At 49.6% G+C, this 14175-nt stretch overlaps 1 protein-coding gene and 1 long non-coding RNA gene across 5 annotated transcripts in view; one reads left to right on the forward strand and one right to left on the reverse strand.

The window, feature by feature from the left end:
- Positions 1-877, forward strand: part of LOC140410152 (uncharacterized) — a 37722-nt gene extending 36845 nt beyond the window's left edge. Inside the window, exon 2 of the long non-coding RNA XR_011940511.1 lies at positions 408-877. This is a non-coding gene — a long non-coding RNA (uncharacterized lncRNA). The remainder of the gene's footprint in view (positions 1-407) is intronic.
- Positions 1-14175, reverse strand: part of LOC140410151 (protein PAT1 homolog 1-like) — a 134749-nt gene that overhangs the window by 5454 nt on the left and 115120 nt on the right. For all 4 annotated transcript variants that reach the window (XM_072498114.1, XM_072498112.1, XM_072498111.1 and 1 more), the window contains 2 exons: positions 3561-3704; positions 630-721 (listed from right to left, as the gene is read on the reverse strand). In XM_072498114.1, the coding sequence (XP_072354215.1) occupies positions 630-721; positions 3561-3704 (236 nt within the window). The remainder of the gene's footprint in view (positions 1-629; positions 722-3560; positions 3705-14175) is intronic.

Genomic DNA, 14175 nt, shown 5'->3' on the forward strand with positions numbered 1-14175 from the left:
TCTCTTTACACTGATCCCATCAAACACTCCCAGGACAGATACAGCACAGGGTTAGATACAGAGTAAAGCTCCCTCTACACTGTCCCCGTCAAACACTCCCAGGACAGGTACAGCACGGGGTTAGATACAGAGTAAAGCTCCCTCTACACTGTCCCCATCAAACACTCCCAGGACAGGTACAGCACGGGGTTAGATACAGAGTAAGGCTCCCTCTACACTGTCCCCATCAAACACTCCCAGGACAGGTACAGCACTGGGTTAGATACAGAGTAAAGCTCCCTCTACACTGTCCCCATCAAATACTCCCAGGACAGGTACAGCACGGGGTTAGATACAGAGTAAAACTCTCTTTACACTGATTGTTTCCCATGCAGATTAACCACTCAAACCTCTTGGTTGTGTTCCAGCTTTAAAGGCACAAGACTCTGAAATGCAGCGAATGGTGACAGATGGGATGATATGAAGAAAGGTGACACTCTCGGTTTTGCAGCGGTCGACAGCCTATCTATAGGTCAAAATCGAGACTGAGGTTGTGAAAGTCCGATCCAGTCTGAGGCAACACGGAAGGGATGGCTCTAGTGGCTGGGGAACGTGGCGGACAAGCTGTTACATTTCTGGCTGAGACTCACCACCTGTTGTCCTGCATAAGTTCGCTGGCTGCCTCGGAGCTCTGCAACCTTTCCCCTTGGCTCAGGATCACGTAGAACAAAGTCAGTCCAAACTGGAAAAACAATTTGAACAACACACAGAAAATGAATGCGCGAACACTTGGTCGACACTTTCAGAACTTCACAGCCAATGAAGTACTTTGTTGAAGTGCAGTCATGGTCACAATTAAGAACTGTGTGCATAGCAAAAACACACAAACAGGACTCAGGTAATGATCAGATCATGTGTCTTCAAAAAAACCTGATATTGACTGAAGGATACAGCACAGCAACTGATTAATCTCCCAACCCTCTTCACATGATGATAATCTATGATGATATAGCGGAACCTCATTTAAAGTCTGAAAGGCAACTTGTCAGATGGTGCAGCGCTCCCCTCAGTACTGACTCTCTGACACTGCAGCACTCTCTCAGTACTGACCCTCTGACACTGCAGCACTCCCTCAGTACTGACCCTCTGACAGTGCAGCACTCCCTCAGTACTGACCCTTTGACAGTGCAGCACTCCCTCAGTACTGACCCTCTGATAGTGCAGCACTCCCTCAGTACTGACCCTTTGACAGTGCAGCACTCCCTCAGTACTGACCCTCTGACAGTGCAGCGCTCCCTCAGTACTGAACCTCTGACAGCGCAGCACTCCCTCAGTATTGACCCTCTGACAATGCAGTGCTCCCTCAGTACTGACCCGCCGACAATGCAGTGCTCCCTCAGTACTGACCCTCTGACAGTGCAGCTCTCCCTCAGTACTGACCCGTCGACAATGCAGTGCTCCCTCAGTACTGACCCTCTGACAGTGCAGCACTCCCTCAGTACTGACCCTCTGACACTGCAGCACTCCCTCAGTACTGACCCTCTGACACTGCAGTACTCCCTCAGTACTGACCCTTTGACAGTGCAGCACTCCCTCAGTACTGACCCTCTGACAGTGTGGCACTCCCTCAGTACTGACCCTCTGACAGTGCAGCACTCCCTCAGTACTGACCCTCTGACAGTGCAGCACTCCCTCAGTACTGACCCTCTGACACTGCAGCACTCCCTCAGTACTGACCGTTTGACAGTGCAGCACTCCCTCAGTACTGACCCTCTGACAGTGTGGCACTCCCTCAGTACTGAGCCTCTGACAGTGCAGCACTCCCTCAGTACTGACCCTCTGACAGTTCAGTGCTCACTCAGCACTTGTCTTCCAACATTACAGTGCTCACGCAGAATGGGAATACAGGTGCGTTGTGTTAGCATCTGAGCTCCAATCTCCAGAGTACCACCCACAATATTGTTACTGAAGTTGTTTCTTGAGGAATCCTAGTTTGATTCAAAACTCCTTCAATCTCATCCCTCCCATTGTCATTTTACCTGTGAGATGCTTTGTCCCCTGCACATCTGTAAGTGCTTTGAGAATGTGGTGATGGGGTGGTGCGTGCTTTCCACATGGGAACACAATGTAAACGTTAACAAAAACATTGCTGCCCTGCATCTTTAAAAAAAGAAAAATTTAGAGTACCCAATTATTATTTTTTCCAATTAAGGGGCAATTTAGCATGACCAATCCACCGAAACTGCACATTTGTGTGTTGCGGGGGCGAAACCCACGCAAACACGGGAAGAATGTGCAAACTCCACACGGACAGTGACCCAGAGCCGGGATCGAACCTGGGACCTATGCTGCAGCACTAACCACTGCGCCACCGTGCTGCGCTTCTGCCCTGCATCTTAAACTTTACTCTGGAATTGTGGCCCCAAACCAATTGTGCTGCCTCAGTCCAAAATTCTCCATCACTGTTTCTCAATCCCTTCACGGCCTCAACACTCCAGTCTTGAATCTCCTCCAACCCTGCAACCCTCCCTATCCCTGTAACCTCCTCCAGCCCCTACAACCCTCCCTATCCCTGTAACCTCCTCCAGCCCCTACAACCCTCCCTATCTCTGTAACCTCCTCCAGCCCCTACAACCCTCCCTATCTCTGTAACCTCCTCCAACCCTGCAACCCTCCCTATCTCTGTAACCTCCTCCAGCCCCTACAACCCTTCCTATCTCTGTAACCTCCTCCAGCCCCTACAACATTCCCCATCTCTGTAACCTCCTCCAGCCCCTACAACCCTTCCTATCTCTGTAACCTTCTCCAGCCCCTACAACCCTCCCTATCTCTGTAACCTCCTCCAGCCCCTACAACCCTTCCTATCTCTGTAACCTCCTCCAGCCCCTACAACCCTCCCTATCTCTGTAACCTCCTCCAGCCCCTACAACCCTTCCTATCTCTGTAACCTCCTCCAGCCCCTACAGCCCTCCTTATCTCTGTAACCTCCTCCAGCCCCTACAACCCTCCCTATCTCTGTAACCTCCTCCAGCCCCTACAACCCTCCCTATCTCCGTAACTTTCTCCAGTCACTACAACCCTCCCTATCTCTATAACCTCCTCCAGCCCCTACAACATTCCTCATCTCTGTAACCTCCTCCAGCCCCTACAACATTCCCCATCTCTGTAACCTCCTCCAGCCCCTACAACCCTCCCTATCTCTGTAACCTCCTCCAGCCTCGACAACATTCCCCATCTTTGTAACCTCCTCCAGCCTCTACAACATTCCCTATCTCTGTAACCTCCTCCAGCCCCTACAACATTCCCCATCTTTGTAACCTCCTCCAGCCTCTACAACCCTCCCCGTGTCTGTAACCACCTCCAGCCCCTACAACATTCCCCATCTTTGTAACCTCCTCCAGCCTCTACAACCCTCCCTATCTCTGTAACCTACTCCAGCCCCTACAACATTCCCTATCTCTGTAACCTCCTCCAGCCCCTACAACATTCCCCATCTCTGTAACCTCCTCCAGCCCCTACAACATTCCCCATCTCTGGACCCTCCACCATTCCCATCCACCCCATCCCTTTATTCTCTGTACCTTGTTCTGTAGGATGGATGGAAACTGGCTCCCGGGTTGGCTGGATTGAGCTGAGCCGGTCAGCTGCTGGAGGAGCTCGGTCAGGGCGCTGGACGGGAGGCGATTGACCAGCAGGGAGCAGGGCTCAGTCAGGCAGGGAAGCACCTGTAAGCAAATAGCACAGCAGCTTGACAGCACAGCACCACATGACAACTGCACATTCAGGCTTGGGCTCGCACGCACTACGCCCAATATCTCACACTGAGGCAGCGATGGAGACACCTCTGTAGAAAAGATGCTTGGAAAAGCATTTAGCAAGCCAGGACCTTGTCCCCCATATGTAATTGACAGCAGGGTACCTCCCCTTCCACACCTACCCACCCTCCACTCCTCCCCCATTGGTATCAAGGACCAAAGTCTCATGCAACACACTCTCTTCAGACAATCTCAAGGTTAAATACAGGGCAGAACTCCCTCTACACTGTCCCCATCAAATACTCCCAGGGCTGGTACAACACGGGGTTAGATACAGAGTTAAGCTCCCTCTACACAGTTCCCATCAAACACTCCTAGGACAGGTACAGCACGGTGTTAGATACAGAGTAAAGCTCCCTCTACACTGACCCCATCAAACACTCCCAGGGCTGGTACAACACGGGGTTAGATACAGAATCATAGAATTTACAGTGCAGAAGGAGACCATTCGGCCCATCGAGTCTGCACCAGCCTTTGGAAAGAGCACCTGACTTAAGACCACACCTCCACCCCAAACCCGTAACCCCACCTAACCTTTTGGACACTAAGAGACAATTTAGCATGGCCAATCCACCTAACCTGCACATCTTTAGACTATGGGGGGGAAACCGGAGCACCAGGAGGAAACCCAGGCACACATGGGGAGAAAGCGCAAACTCCACACAGTCACCTGAGGCCGGACTTGAACCCGGGATCATGGAGCTGTGAGGCAGCAGTGATAACCAGTGCCACCGTTTCAGGATTCTCAGTGATCCGTGGTAGGTTGGAACATAAAGGAAGACATTATGGGAGCCTGTCAGGTTAGCACAGCGATAATCATGGGAGATTTTAATTCACAAATAAGGTGGAAAATGAGATGTGCAAAGGTAGCCTAAGTGAGGAGTTAGAACATAGAACGATACAGCGCAGTACAGGCCCTTCGGCCCACGATGTTGCACCGAAACAAAAGCCATCTAACCTACACTATGCCATTATCATCCACATGTTTATCCAATAAACTTTTAAATGCCCTCAATGTTGGCCAGTTCACTACTGTTGCAGGTAGGGCATTCCACGGCCTCACTACTCTTTGCGTAAAGAACCTACCTCTGACCTCTGTCCTATATCTATTACCCCTCAGTTTAAAGCTATGTCCCCTCGTGCCAGCCATTTCCATCCGCGGGAGAAGGCTCTCACTGTCCACCCTATCTAACCCCCTGATCATTTTGTATGCCTCTATTAAGTCTCCTCTTAACCTTCTTCTCTCCAACGAAAACAACCTCAAGTCCATCAGCCTTTCCTCATAAGATTTTCCCTCCATACCAGGCAACATCCTGGTAAATCTCCTCTGCACCCGCTCCAAAGCCTCCACGTCCTTCCTATAATGCGGTGACCAGAACTGTACGCAATACTCCAAATGCGGCCGTACCAGAGTTTTGTACAGCTGCAACATGACCTCCTGACTCCGGAACTCAATCCCTCTACCAATAAAGGCCAACACTCCATAGGCCTTCTTCACAACCCTATCAACCTGGGTGGCAACTTTCAGGGATCTATGTACATGGACACCTACATCCCTCTGCTCATCCACACTTGCAAGAACTTTACCATTAGCCAAATATTCCGCATTCCTGTTATTCCTTCCAAAGTGAATCACCTCACACTTCTCTACATTAAACTCCATTTGCCACCTCTCAGCCCAGCTCTGCAGCTTATCTATAATCCCTCTGTAGCCTGCTACATCCTTCCACACTGTCGACAACACCACCGACTTTAGTATCATCTGCAAATTTACTCACCCACCCTTCTGCGCCTTCCTCTAGGTCATTGATAAAAATGACAAACAGCAACGGCCCCAGCTTGTTCCAGAGCCAACCGGAGAGCACGCATTGGTTGTCCAATGAGATTGGATTAATTGATAATGTTATGGTGAACACTCCCCTAGATAGTAGCCAATATTATAAGTGAATTTTACATTCAACTTGAAGGAAGAAAGGAATGGTTCCGAGATGCTATTTTAAAAGTTAAATAAGGGCAATTATGAAGGCGTGAAAGTGGGGCTGGCTCAAGTGAACTGGCAAATTAGGGTGAGTAATAGGGTCAATAGAGATGCAGTGGCAAACATTTGAGGGGGTATCTCAGAATGCACAGTTTCAGTGATTGATAAAAAGTACACGGGACAATCACACCATTAATGGTTAACTAGAAAGGTTAAACTTAAAGAAAAAGCATATATTTATGCAAAGGTAGGTGGAAGGTCAAATGATTGGACAGAAAAGGATGACTAAAGGATTAATTAAAGAATAGAGAATGAGAGAAAGCTAGCCAGAAATATAAAAACAAGACAGTAAGAGTTTAAAAAAAGAAACTAGTCAGCCAAGCGAGCATCGGTCTTCATGAAAGAAGATAGAACAAAGAGAAATTACAGCACAGGAACAGGCCCTTCGGCCCTCCCAGCCTGCGCCAATCCAGATCCTCTATCTAAAACTGTCGCCTATTTTCTAAGGATCTGTATCCCTCTGCTCCCTGCCCATTCATGTATCGGTCTAGATGTATCTTAAATGACGCTATCGTGCCCGCCTCTACCACCTCCGCCGACAATGCGTTCCAGGCACCCACCACCCTCTGCGTAAAGAACTTTCCACGCACATCTCCCTTAAACTTTTCCCCTCTCACCTTGAACTCGTGACCCCGAGTAATTGAGTCCCCCACTCTGGGAAAAAGCTTCTTGCTATCCACCCTGTCTATACCTCACATGATTTGTAGGCCTCAGAGGTCCCCCCCTCAACCTCAGTCTTTCTAATGAAAATAATCCTAATCTACTCAACCTCTCTTCAGAGCTAGCGCCCTCCATACCAGGCAACATCCTGGTGAACCTCCTCTGCACCTTCTCCAAAGCATCCACATCCTTTTGGTAATGTGGCGACCAGAACTGTACGCAGTATTCCAAATGTGGCCGAACCAAAGTCCTATACAACTGTAACATAACCTACCAACTCTTGTACTCAATACCCCTTCCGATGAATGAAAGCATGCTGTATGCCTTCTTGACCACTCTATCGACCTGCGTTGCCACCTTCAGGGTACAATGGACCTGAACTCCCAGATCTCTCTGTACATCAATTTTCCCCAGGGCTTTTTCATTTACCGTATAGTTCGCTCTTGAATTGGATCTTCCAAAATGCATCACCTCGCATTTGCCTGGATTGAACTCCATCTGCCATTTCTCCATCCAACTCTCCAATCTATCTATATTCTGCTGTATTCAAGATACAAGGAACCTCCCCGAAGCAGCTTTAAATCAGGGAATGGAAGTGTTATGGGCCAGGCAGGTTTCAGAAAACTCCAAAGTATATCACGGAGTTCACCTGACCGACAACGGTTTATTAATTTTGGGTAAGGGAACACAAGAGCCTGCCTTTTAGGTGTTATTTAACAGAGGCCTTCAGCACTTTTAATCAACAGCAAAGTTTATTCTGCGAATTTAGTTAACATTTTTATAAACACACAGAGTAAGCATTTTTATCAACTACAAACATAAATACCCCACTCAGCTACAGCACTTCTGTATAACCCTTAATAAATTCTCCCTTTAAGCTGTCCCAATTTGATAAAAAGATCCCATAAACCAGAAAACGCTTTTCAAAGGTGTGGCCAGCAGATGGCACTCTTGTCTTTAAATTTTTTTAATTATAAATTTATTTTTATTAAGAATGTTTCAGTAACAATATTTTCCATCTTACAAACAAACCCCCCCCCGCCCCCCCCCCGTAACAAAGAAAAGAAAAAGAACTTGGGTGGCAAGACATGAACGTGGCAAGTCAATAAAATACAGAACTTTGTACTTTGGGTTCTTCCCGTACATGTCAGTTTCGGGATCATTCATGTGCTTTCTTGCTCACATGCCCCCCAAAGGAACCCCCCTTCCCCCTCTCCCCCCTCTCCCCCCCTCCCTCCTCCTCCCCCCCTCCTCCTCCCCCCCATCCCCTCCTCCCCCCCCCATCCCCTCCTCCCCCTCCTCCTCCTCCCCCCCACCCCCTCCCTCCCCCCCCTCTCCCTCCCCCCACCCCCACCCCCTACCCCTCTCCCTCCCCCCCCACCCCCACCCCCTCCCCCCCCACCCCACCCCCACCCTCTCCCTCCCCCCCCACCCCCATCCCCTCCCTCCCTCCCCCCACTCCCTCCCTCCCTCCCCTCCCCCCACCTCCCCTCCCTCCGTTTCCCGGGGGTAGCCCAAACTTCTCCTCCAGCGCCCCCAAGCTCGCAAACATCCCATCAATGAACAGGTCCCCCATTCTTCTAATCCCTGCCCTATGCCAGCTCTGAAACCCCCCCCCCCGTCCATCTTTCCTGGGACAAACCGATGGTTGTCTCTGATCGGGGACCACACCGAGGCTCCCGTTGCACCCGTGCTGTCTCCTCTGCCCCCAGATCTTTAGCATTGCCACCACCACTGGGCTCGTGGTATACCTTGTCGGCGAGAGCGGCAGCGGTGCCGTCACCAGCGCCCCCAGGCTCGTTCCTTTGCAGGACGCCTTCTCCAACCTCTTCCACGCCACCCCCTCTCCCTCCATCACCCACTTACGGATCATTGCCACGTTGGCTGCCCAATAATAACCACCCAGATTCGGCAGTGCCAACCCTCCTCTATCTCTGCTACACTCCAAGAACCCCCTCCTTACCCGCGGGGTCTTGCTCGCCCACACAAATCCCGTAATGCTCCTGCTTACCCTCTTGAAAAAGGCCTTAGTGATCACAATTGGGAGGCATTGAAATACAAAAAGAAATCTCGGGAGGACCACCATTTTAACCGACTGTACCCTACCCGCCAGCGAGAGTGGCAACTTGTCCCACCGTTTAAAATCCTCCTCCATCTGTTCCACCAACCACGTCAAATTGAGTTTGTGTAGTGCCCCCCCAGCTCCTAGTTACCTGAATCCCCAAATATCGAAAGCTCCTTTCCGCCCTCCTCAGCGGTAGGTCCTCTATCCCTCTGCCCTGGTCCCCCGGATGGATCACAAAGAGCTCACTCTTTCCCACATTGAGCTTATAGCCCGAAAAATCTCCAAACTCCCGTAGGATCTGCATTACCTCAACCATCCCCTCCACTGGATCCGTCACATACAGCAACAGGTCGTCTGCTTACAGCGACACTCGATGTTCCTCTCCCCCTCGAACCACCCCCTTCCATTTCCCCGACTCCCATAACGCCATGGCCAAAGGTTCAATTGCTAATGCGAACAGCAGAGGGGACAGGGGGCACCCCTGCCTCATCCCTCGATACCTCCGGAAATACTCCGACCTCCGCCGGTTCGTAACCACACTCGCCACTGGGGCTTTATACAGGAGCTTAACCCAACTAATAAACCCTCCCCTGAACCCAAACCTCAACACTTCCCAGAGATACTCCCGATCAAAGGCTTTCTTCGCGTCCATGGCTGTCACTATCTCCGCTTCTCCCTCCACCGATGGCATCATTATCACATTTAGGAGCCTTCGCACATTAGTGTTTAACTGCCTACCCTTTACAAATCCCGTCTGATCCTCGTGAATCACCCCCGGAACACAGTCCTCAATCCTCCTGGCCAACATTTTTGCCAGCAACTTAGCATCTACATTAAGGAGCGAGATTGGTCTATATGACCCACATTGCAGTGGGTCCTTATCCCGCTTTAAGATCAAAGAGATCGCCGCCTCCGACATTGTCGGGGGCAGGGCCCCCCCTCCCTTGATTCACTGAAGGTCCTTACCAGCAACGGGGCTAACAGGTCTACATACTTCCTGTAAAACTCCACCGGGAACCCATCCGGCCCCGGGGCCTTCCCTGCCTGCATGGTCCCCAGTCCTTTAACCAGCTCCTCCACCCCAATTGGCACCCCCAGACCAGCCACCTCCTGCACCTCCACCCTTGGGAACCTCAACTGATCCAAGAATCACCGCATCTCCTCTTTTCCCCCTGGGGGCTGGGACCTATACAGTTCCTCGTAAAAGGCCTTAAAAGCCTCATTCACTTTCCCTGCACTCCGCATCGTAGTTCCCCTGCCATCTTTGACTCCACCTATTTCCCTCGCTGCCATCCTCTTACGGAGCTGTGTGCCAGCATCCGGCTCGCCTTCCCCCCATATTCATATATCACACCCTGTACCTTCCTCCACTATGCCTCTGCCTTCCCTGTGGTCAACAGGTCAAACTCCATCTGGAGACTTTGTCTCTCCTTGAGTAGTCTCTCATCCGGAGCCTCTGCATAGCTCCTGTCCACCCTTAAAATCTCCCCCACTAACCTCTCCCTTTCCCTGCCCTTTCTCTTCACCCTGTGAGCCCCGCCCCCTGTGGAGCAGCTCCTGTTGCGGCCATCATCCCAGTTCCCTCATCCCAGAGTCTCACCTCCCTCCAGGACCGACGCACACATTCCCCATCATCATCATTTTGTCTACAGAAAGGAAAAAAGGACATTTTCGGAATTTTAACCAGAACTCTACCCACATCCCCATCCATCATCCCATCCACAAAATATTCTTTACCCATATTTACAACCCCATATACAACCACATCCCCTCAGTTCGAGTCAAGTTTTTCCGTCTGTATAAAGGTCCAAGCTTCTTCTGGCGTTTCAAAATAATGGTGTCTGTCCTGATAAGTGACCCACAGTCGCGCAGGCTGCAGCATGCCGAACCTGACTCTTTTTCTATGCAGCACCGCCTTGGCCCGGTTGAAGCCAGCTCTCCTCTTTGCCTCCTCCGCGCTCCAATCCTGGTATACTCGGATCACCGCGTTCTCCTATCTGTTGCTCCGCTCCTTCTTGGCCCATCTCAGCACACTTTATCCACGAAGCGATGGAACCTTGCCACTATCGCCCTTGGCGGCTCATCTGCCTTGGGTCTCCTCGCCAGGACCCGGTGAGCCCCTTCCAGCTCCAGGGGGGTCGGAGAGGTCTCCGCACCCATCAGCGAATGGAGCATCGTGCTCACGTACGCCCCAGCATCAGCTCCCTCCACTCCTTCAGGAAGACCCAGAATCCGGAGGTTCTTCCTCCTCGATCTGTTCTCCAGGACCTCAATTCTCTCGGCCCACCTCCTGTGCACCGCCTCGTGCGCCTCCATTTTTACCGCCAGGCCCTGGATATCGTCCTCATTGGTGTTCACCTTATCATTCACCTCACGAAGCTCCACCGCCTGGGTCGTCTGGGTCTCCTTCAGCCCCTCGATCGCCAACAGCATCGGCGCCAGCACCTCCTTTTTCAGCATCTCCACACATCTCATGAAGAACTCCTGCTGGTCTGGCCCCCACGCTGCTTGCACTCCGCCCTCCGCCATCTGGCCGCCTTCTCCCCGTTTTGTTCTCTGCTCCATGGCCTCTTCCCTCGTTGATCCACCGCTGCTCCCTGCCAAATATTGTGGGGGGGTCCTCACTGCTCCTTCCCACACGGGATCAACCAAAAAAAAGCTCCGTTGGGGCTCCTCTGTAGAGCCCGAAAGTCCGTTTTCGCGGGAGCTGCCGAAACGCGCGGCTTAGCTCCGCATCGCCGCAACCGGAAGTCCACTCTTTGTCTTTAAGACCAGCATACGGATAATCTTGTCCTTTCCAAACCAGGTTTGAATTCTTTCCAGAAAACAGTTTTAATTTATCACGTAATCGGGAGACAGATTTTAAATCGCAGAGAGAGAGACGCCAAGATCCTGGTCTGACTGAATCCAGCATCCAAAATGTGAAAATCAAAGCAAAAAAACTCCGAGCCACACAACAGCTCAAACCAAAACGCAAGTAAAACCCAGAGCCACAGCCCAGCTGAAGCCATTTGATAAGACAAAACGTTTCTTAAAAGGAACACTCCCATGATAGAAGGGAGGGAGAAACCCGGGAAAATTACGACCTTGGGAGAAGTGGTAATCAAATTGTTGGAACTGCAGACTGACAGGTATCCGGCTCCTCTGATGCACTTCATCCTAGGGTCTTAAAAATGGCTAGTGAGATCGTTGATGCATTGGATTGAATTTTCCGAGACTCCCCCAAGATTTGGGGAAGTTCCCATTTGATTGGAAGACAGCAAATGTAACTCCGTTATTCGAAAAGGGAGAAACGGAAAGCTTGAAGCACCAGGCCAAGTTGCTTAACATCTGTTACAGGGGAAATGTTTGATGCTATTATTGAAGAAGCTATAGCAGGACACGGAGATAGGTTCAAGGTAATAAGGCAGAGTCAACATGGTTTTGTGAAAGGGAAATCACATTTAGCCAAATAATTGGAGCTTAGTGAGGATGTGGATAAATTGTAACTGGTGGATGTTCTGTATTCGAAGGCATTTACTAAAGTGCCACATCAAAGGTTATGGAGGAAAATAAAAGTTCATGTTCTGGGGGGAGGTAACATATTTGTATGGATAGAACATTGACTGGCTGACAGGGACATAGGAACAGAAGTAGGCCATTCAGCCCCTCATGCGTGCTCAGTCATTCAAGGAAGTCAGCACTGATCTGTGACCCAACTCCATGTCCCTGCCTTTGGCCCATATGCCTTAATATCTTTGCTTACCAAAAAATTCTTTCTCAAATTTAAAATTAACAACTGATCTAGCATCAGCTGTCATTTGTGGAAGAGAATTTCAAACCTCAACCCCCTCTTTTGTAGAAATGCTTCCAAAGATCTCTCCTGAATGGTTAGTTCCTAATTTTGAGATGATGCTGCCAAGTTCTAGAATCTCCCACCAGTGGAAACATTTAATCATTACCTACCATCTTCTCCTGCTCATATCTTGAAGACTTTGATCACATCATGCCTGACCTGTCTAAATTTTTGAGTAAACAGGCCGAATTTGAATAATCTCTCCTCATAACTTAACCCCTGAAGTCCAGGTGTCATTCCTGTAAACCTGTGTCCAAGGTCAAAATATCCTTCCGAAGGAGCGGATGCGGAGTCGAAATAAATGGGTCTTTTTCAGGTTGGCAGCATGTGATGCGTGGTGTGCCACAGGGATCATTTCAGCCCTTTACAATTTATATAAATGAATTGGATGAAGGGATAGATGGGATGGGTGCCAAATTTGTTGACGACACAATGATAGGCAGGAAATTAAGTTGCGAAGAGGTCTTAAGGTACAAAAAGATATAGATAGTTTAAATCAGTGGGCCAACATCTGGCAAATGGACTATAATGTGCGAAAATGTGAAATTGGCAGGAAAAATAAGAGAGAGGCACATTATCTAAATGGCGAGAGACTGGTGTCTTCATGCATGAATCGCTAAAGGAAAGTATGGAATTACAGCAAGTAGCTAATAGAACGTTATCATTTATTGCAAGGGGAATTTAATACAAAAGTGGAGAGGTTATGTTTCAGTTATGCAGAGCATGAATGAGACCACATCTGGACTAGTCACCATATTTAAGGAAGCAGTTCAGAGACAAGCCAATATCTGGAATGGGTGAGTTGTCTTACAGGAAAGGCCACACACAAGGCAGCACAGTGGCGCAGTGGATAGCTCTGCTGCCTCATGGCGCTGAGGTCCCAGGTTCAATTCCGGCTCTGGGTCACTGTCCGTGTGGAGTTTGCACATTTTTTCCCTGTGTTTGCGTGGGTTTCGCCCCCAAAATCCAAAGATGTGCAGGGTAGGTGGATTGGCCACACTAAATTGCCCCTCAATTGGAAAGAATGAATTGGGTAATCTAAATTTATTAAACCAAAGGCTGTACAGACGAGGATGGTATTTGCTGGAGGTTAAAGAGGTGACTTGAATAAAAGAGACAGTATCCGGAGGGATATTGACAGGGTCGATGTGGAGTGGATGTTTTCTCATGAGGGAGCATCTAGAACTTGGAAGTTACTGTTCAAAAATAAGGGGTCGACCATTTAAAACGGAGATGAAGTAACATTTTTCACTCAGAAGGTTGCAAGTCTTTGGAACTCTTCTTGAAAGTGGTCACAGTAAGAAGTCTTACAACACCAGGCTAAAGTTCGACAGGTTTGTTTGGAGTCACTCGCTTTCGGAGCACAGCGTCTTCATCAGGTGAGTGAAGAGGTGGGTTTCACAAACTCGTATATAGACAGAATCAATGATGCAAGATGACACTTTAAGTACCTGTTGGGCTTTAACCTGGGGTTGTAAGACTTCTTACTGTGCCCACCCCAGTCCAATAATGTTGGAAGCAGAGTCTTTGAAGGTTTTTTAAGATGTGGAGATGCCGGTGTTGGACTGGGGTGAGCACAGTAAGAAGTCTTACAACACCAGGTTAAAGTCCAATAGGTTTGTTTCAATGTCAACAAACAAAGAACAAAGAAATGTACAGCACAGGAACAGGCCCTTCGGCCCTCCAAGCCCGTGCCGACCATGCTGCCCGACTAAACTACAATCTTCTACACTTCCTGGGTCCGTATCCCTCTATTCCCATCCTATTCATGTATTTGTCAAGA

The sequence above is a fragment of the Scyliorhinus torazame genome, chromosome 4 (genome assembly GCF_047496885.1).
Source record: "Scyliorhinus torazame isolate Kashiwa2021f chromosome 4, sScyTor2.1, whole genome shotgun sequence".
Classification (NCBI taxonomy): Eukaryota; Metazoa; Chordata; class Chondrichthyes; order Carcharhiniformes; family Scyliorhinidae; genus Scyliorhinus; species Scyliorhinus torazame.